Raw genomic sequence first — 7,083 nt, 5'->3', positions numbered from 1 at the left:
TAAAGTGCCGTTAAGGAGGGAGCTTCAGGAATTTGACTCCAGTCACACTGAAGGAACAGCTGCTCTTGCACCAAGTCGGGATGGTGTGGTATTGATCGCAGGGGAACTTGCAGGAGGTGGTGTTCCCTTCTGTTTGTTGCACTTCATCCTTCTCGATTTAAGTAGCTTTTTATTAGGAAGAGCCTTGGTGAATTTCTAACGTGCATCCTGTAGATAGTACGCACTACTGCAATTGAACATCGACTGTGCAGGGAGCGTCTGTTGACATTACGTTGAGCTTGAGTTTTCCATCATCCTTCTAGTCATGGTAGAGATGGCCGGATTGGAAAGTATTCTTGAAGAAACCTTGGCTGTGTGTCTTGTCGACAGTACACATTGCTGCCGCTGTGCCTCGGTGGTGGAGGGAGTATTTGGGAAGGTGGAGATCAAAGGCTCGATCGAGCAGGGGAGGAGGTATGTTTTGTTCTGCATTGTGTTGCGCGTCTTCAGTGTTGGCCCCATCCCGCAAGTAGGGAGAATTTCATCACACTCCTGGCTTATGCCTTTTCGATACTGGGAGAGGCTGTCAGGGAGTGGGAGGGCGAGTTTGAGGGGAGTTACTCGCTGTAGGATTCCCAGCCTCTGACCTGCTCTTGTAACCACAGAATTGACATGAGGTTGGGTCCAGTTCAGTTTCCGCTCAATGCTAACCACCAGGATGTTGATAGTGGGAGGAGGAGGGATTCAGTTATGGTAACGCCATTGAACTTCAAGACGTTGATGGTTAGATTCTCTTTCAATGGTCCCCCCACGATGTTGATAGTTGCAGGGGATTCTGTGCTGGTAAAACGATTGAACGTCAAGGGAGCAAAGGTTAGATAGTCTCTCCATGGTAACACCAAGGATGTTGTTAGTGTGGTGATTCGGTGATGCTCGTTGCATTGTACAACACGTGACCATAGTTTGATTATCTCTTAATGGTAAATGACAGATTTTGATGCTCGGGAATTCAGTGATAGGGAAAACATTGAACATATTCGGATGATGCTTGTGTCACTTGTTATCAAATTAGCATGAAACCAATAGTGATTGTCACTCCCACACCTTTCACCCTCCACCCCAAAATGCATACTCAGCCCTCTCAGAAAGTTTTACAATGTGGTCTTACTGATTAAAAATTAAGTCATTTTATTTCCCACAGAGAATCGAATGGGTTATCTTTATATGTGTTTGCATATTTGTTCCAGACATCACTAGCAATGGCTGATCTATGGATCAAGGGTAAGAACTGTCCCATTCAGGAATCATGTAATCACGTGATCTTGTGTCCACTGTGCCAGATCAAAAGAGGGTTGACCTGGGATCCTCAGAGATTTGCAACATTTCCTACCCTCAGTGACCCTCACACCACTGTACCCGCAGTCCGATTGAGTTAACTTTCAACTTAAGTGTGTTTGGATTAAAAACAAAATGCAAGATTCATAAGGTGTTAACCAAACCTGTTTGTTTCAATGACTGGAATTAATCCCAATCCCTGCAGATCCTAATTGTGCCTTTGGAGAGTTCACAGACCTGTTTATTTTAGCAACATCTTTCAATGGTCGAGCACATATTGTCAACGGGAACATCGCATCAGACATTAACAGGGATCATCTTTTAGAGAGGAGAGGCGAGACCACGATCTGACAGTAATAGACTGAAGTGTTCCCTCAATGGAGTCAAACCTGAGATCAATAGATAGGAATCTCACAGCAATGGGACGGAGTATATCCTGGGCGTATTATATGCTTGAACATTATGTTGGCTTCTTCCCATTATCCTTATCCGATCGGATATATTACATACTACAGATCGCTCAAGCTGGCTACTATCCCGTCCTGGCTGCAATTGGAGTTCCTGGTGAGTATATCTACCTCCACTATTAACAGGGGGAAATTAATGAGAAATGTATGGATGGTGTTGAAATTAAGTTCCTTTTGTTCACTGCTGTCACTTTTTCAAGATAAAGCACATCTCCATACCAAAGTGTATACAGCATTGAATTCACTTTCTGTATGTTGGTCTCAATGTGACCCTGAAGTTGAGTTAATTCTCCAATTTGCACGATCGAGTTACGTGGTGCTCCTTATTTGCGGATCCCAATATGTCAATATTAATTTATGGTTAATTTTGTTCCAATGCATTGACTCTCTTTTGCAGCCAATGGACAGACTAAATCACGTCAGGGCTGGATAGACTAATGCGTTTTGAAACGCCAATTATCAATCCATTTAAAAAACAGTTAAGCTTGCATTGAGTCTGAATGTTTCTCAACACTGTTTTCTCATTCCTCACAGTTAACTTACTGACGATTCTCGTTATGTCTCGGGGAAAGTGTGGTCTTTCTAAGTGTATCACTCACTACCTGATGGCCATGGCAGTTGCGGATCTTCTGGTCGTCATACTGGACCTGATCTTGAGACAGATCCCTGCTGCATTTCGGGAACGCTTCTCCTTCATGTTTCACATCCCTGTGTGCAATATACACGCTGTCCTGCTTTATGCAGTCACTGACTGTTCTGTCTGGTTCACTGTCACTTTCACCTTTGACAGATTTGTGGCCATTTGTTGCCAGAAAGTAAAAACTAAATATTGCACTGAGAAAACAGCCACTGTTGTTCTGTTAATAGTGACTGCGTTGAGCTGCTTGAAGAACATTTTCTGGTATTTCATGTTGACAGAATGGTATCAACTTCAGAACATGCCTTGGTTCTGCCGTGTTGTAACTGATGTCAGGTATTCAAAGGCTTGGGTTGCAATTGAATTTCTCCATCACATTCTAACACCATGTGTCCCATTTGTCCTCATCCTGATGCTCAATGCATTCACCGTCAGATACATTTTGGTGAGTAGCAGAGCCCGTATGAGACTCCGGAATCGCAGCACCGGGGAGAGTCCCAGAGACCCAGAGATGGAGAGTCGAAGGAAATCCATCATTCTACTCTTTGTTATCTCTGCTAATTTCATCCTGTTATGGTCAATGTTAATGCTGATTTCTATATATACCCGCATGATATTTGTTGCACGAGTGACTATGCATATACCAGTCTTTGTGCAAGAATTGGGATTCATGTTGCAGTTACTGAGCTGCTGCACCAACACTGCAATTTATGCAGTGACCCAAACTATGTTCAGAAGGGAGTTGAAAAATGTGGTGAAATATCCCTTCGTTCTGATTGTAAGTGTCATGAAACGATGAGGAGGCAAATGCATTTGCATCAGCGGAGCACAAGACCTCTGATTCCAGAGAAACGTCAATTCTATATTAGTTTGTGATGACCGTAAGCAGCAGAACCGCTGAGCACCCAGACTGACACCTGGTTCCATAGAACACGTTTTGAATTGCTTTTCGTTTTCACTGAGATGACTCTGAATGAAGCAGTCAGACAATGCAGATATTTTAAACCATGCAGCGAAGTTTATTGGTAAAATAAATTAAGTTAAACAGTTGAAACAAATCTGTTATATTAAGATATGAGTTTGAATATATTTAGACACAGATGTGAATAAAATCTCATTGCAGCTTTAGCACTGGACACAAAACAACCACCAGGACTGTACCCAAACCAACTATCACAAACTCTCATCGTAGAACCTGTATACCAGTACCTCAGTAGGTATAACTCATTTCTGTTTTCAACCTGTGAGTACAAATGTAGACAGCGTTTTTCTTCATATTGTGCATATGAACGTCAATGTATTCAGTTCTAAAAAGTGATATCTTCAGGGTTTTAAATCAATGCTTCTATCGATGACAACCATCAACTCTTCAGTATATTGTAATTAATTAATTAATTAGCTTTATTGTCACATGTACTCAAATGCACCCAGTAAGACGTTTATGAGTCACCACATACAGCACCAGCGTACTTCCAAAGGTGCCTAGGTACAGCTTTTTTCAGTGATAACATTAGTTACTGAAATCGGGTATTATGCGAACAATTCTCATGTTATGCGTGTATGTTGGGATATTTGGCCAAAACCTGCTTACTGAAAAAAAAAGTGCTTCCCTCTGCAATTGCATGTAACAGGAATGTTCGCAAAACTCACCGCAGTCAGGAAATATCTGTAATGTAAGTCAATGAACAAATGTGCAAAGAGGAGAGTGAACCTAAATTCTGCAGGTAGCTGGGGCAACCGTACCTATCATGGTAAGATACTGTTCCTGTTTATTGAGTATAGTGGTATGATAAGAGCAAAACATCTTGCTTCAGCTTGTTGCCGATGGGAATATCTTGTGACTGACCAAGGACTGGAATAACCTGAGAATCATCAAGAGGAAAAGCATTAACGTAATTGGACCGACATGCTTTGCCTGGTCAAAGGTATAAAAGAATGATGATTGCTGTATTTGGGGAGACTGCTTGGTTGTAATCCCACTCTTCGGGTGACCTCCGATCTTCCCAGACGATGTTGTATAAGAAACTATGGTGTGACGTGCTCCAAATTTGCATTTTGAGTAATTTTTACCTCCAAGATGTACAGTGTGACAATATCACCGGCACACAGAGCCATCCCTGTTGGAGGGTTCCTGGTTTGAGTAAAGACTTGTATCTCGGTTCCCAGTTGCAGTTGTCCTGGGTATGCTCGCCGAGCTGAGAATTTGGTTTGCAAACGCTACATTCCCTTTCCAGATGACATGCTCAGTGCTGTGGAGCCTACCCTGAAGCGCTGTGGCACTGTGGGAGTTGGAACTGCATAGGTTCCATTCCCACTGCTTCCTGTTGCCCGGTTCCAGCTGTTCATTGTATTGCTTGCTATATTGGATCTGAGTCAATGAGTTTATTGATGGGGAGCGTGGATGAGTGGTTTGCTTCTGGAAATTCTCTGGCTGTCCTCCAGCTTGTCCTATTGTTACGATGTTGTCCCGGTCAAATTTGCGTTCCTTGTCCTCTCTTTGTATAGCTAGTAGGGACAGCTGGTTGTGGTGCTTAGGCGCTAGTTGAATAGCAAGAACTTTAGAATCAACAAATAGAAATGTATTTATCTGACTATAACAGTGAGTAACTAAACTAAGCTATTCCCCAACCAAATAAATAGCTGTCCAATGGGCAACTATTCCTGAATAAAACAAGATTCTAATGTTGTGCTGTTCCAGCACAAGTCGCACTCATATTGCAAGAGTAGAATTTAGTCTCTGAAAATTACAACCAGGTTATGTGTCTTCCGAAATATTCTGAGCCTTCTCCGTCGAGTCTTTGACAGTAACACCTTTGCCATCATTGGCTCCGTTGTTATTTAAATGGTCCTTCCTCCAAGACATAGAGGAGTTATCAGAGCCAACGATTCTCTCCTGAGAGCTCAGGGCTGTTAGCTCAGGTGAATGGCAGTTAGCTCTGGGGTCATTCTCCAACTGCCCCCCTTCTTTTACTCCTGTGATGATATATTAATATTTCCTACAAAGAGATTTGTCCTGTGTTGTCAAAACCTTCAGATTGAAATTTACTCGAGTTTCGGTATCGAAGTGGCTGATTCACACTGTTTGGTTGAATTCAAATGTCTGTTGTCTCAGTAAAAACTGTTCCCTGGTCTGCTAACTGTTCGGTCTTTGGATAAAAGGTTTCGGTTTGTTGCTTGTATGTTGTTGCATTTTAATTTCTAATCATGGGAATAAAATCCACCCTTTAAAATACTTTCCTCCTTAGCATTTTACAGTTTTACAAACTACAAATTCTAACTTCCGGTCTCCAAATCGACAATTGCTCTCCTCAGTTCCACAACAGGAGACAGTGTTACTTCTCTGCAGGAGATATAATGAAAGCCTTACGTAATCCATTTTATTTTCTCCCGGAAGATGCTGTACGCTGTGGCGTTTACTTGGCAGGTCGGAGACTCGATAAATTAAGGGCATCACCTCAGAATACGGTGTTGGAGATTTGATACAGAGATGAGGAGGAATTTCTTATCTCTGAGGGAAGCGAATCTCTGGAATTCTTAACCACAGATGTCAGAGAGAGCGAGAGAGAGAGAGAGAGGGAGAGGGGGTGGGAGATCGAGGGAGAGAGGGAGTGAGAAAGTTTTAATTGGGAAGTAAATAAAGGGCACAGCGGGAGAAAGGCAGGAGTACGGAATTGACGATGATCAGGTCAGCCGTATTCTCACTGAATGGCGAAGCAAAAATGATGGGCTCGAGGGTGTCCTTCTGCTCCTTGTGTCCTCCCAGAGTTGACAAAAATATGCAATCGTTTGATATGTAAAGGAAATATGAGATAACGCAAAACAGATTAGATGGTTGAAATGATTGTAATAACAGTTAAACTGAATTAAAGGTCTGTGGATCATTCTTTAAAAATAATTCAGGAAAAGTAAACAGTGGAAGCTTCACAGTTGAATGTCAATTTACAGATTCCTTATTGATTGAATTTCTCTGTCCCCTTCCATACTGTTTGGCTGCATTCCAGTACTCAGACAGGGATGTTTCTTTACCTGCCGTGCGGGTACGATTAGTGGATGCTTATTCGACGACACTCACCCCCAGGACAGCTTGTCTCGGCATGTAAGTGCACCCAGACCAGGTACACGTTGGATTTATTTAACTATCAGATTAGATTTCCTGCAGTGTGGAAACAGGCCCTTCGGCCAAACAAGTCCACACCGACTCCCCGTAGAGTAACCCACCCAGACCCATTCCCCTACCCTATATTTACCCCTAACTAATGCACCTAAAACTATGGGAAATTTAGCATGGTCAATTCACCTGACCTGCACACCTTTGGAATGTGGGAGGAACCTGGAGCACCCAGAGAAAATCTGCGCAGACACGGGGAGAATGTGCAAACTCCACACAGACACCCGCTCGAAACTAGAATCGAATCCAGGTCGCTGGTGCTGTGAGGCAGCAGTGATAACCACTGAGCCACCTTTGACACCACTTCTTACGGATTCTTGAAAGGGAGCAGGCACAGCGGTAAGGGTATGGGAAAGAGGTGGTGTTGCTGGATTCGAAATCCAAAGGGGCCAGGCAAAGGAAATAATCTCAACTCATCCCAAGGTCGCTGCTGCGTGCCAAACTTAAGCTCGTCAACCTGATGTGATGAAACGTTTGAGACAATGCTTTTACACACC

General features: G+C 43.0%; 1 protein-coding gene across 1 annotated transcript; it reads left to right on the top strand.

Annotated features, from left to right (window-relative positions):
• The first annotated feature begins 1,733 nt into the window (after positions 1 to 1,733).
• On the top strand, positions 1,734 to 3,217 carry LOC148138251 (putative G protein-coupled receptor 139). Its single transcript, XM_087981904.1, has 2 exons — positions 1,734 to 1,878; positions 2,316 to 3,217. The coding sequence occupies exons 1-2, from the start codon at positions 1,734 to 1,736 to the stop codon at positions 3,215 to 3,217; spliced, it is 1,047 nt and encodes a 348-aa protein (XP_087838030.1).
• Positions 3,218 to 7,083: the final 3,866 nt, after the last annotated feature.

This window comes from Chiloscyllium plagiosum, unplaced genomic scaffold (genome assembly GCF_037043375.1).
Source record: "Chiloscyllium plagiosum isolate Xiang-an unplaced genomic scaffold, Cpla_swu_hap1 HiC_scaffold_41, whole genome shotgun sequence".
Lineage (NCBI taxonomy): Eukaryota > Metazoa > Chordata > Chondrichthyes > Orectolobiformes > Hemiscylliidae > Chiloscyllium > Chiloscyllium plagiosum.
Note: the sequence above shows the minus strand (reverse complement) of the source record. Positions and strands in the feature narration are given on the sequence as shown.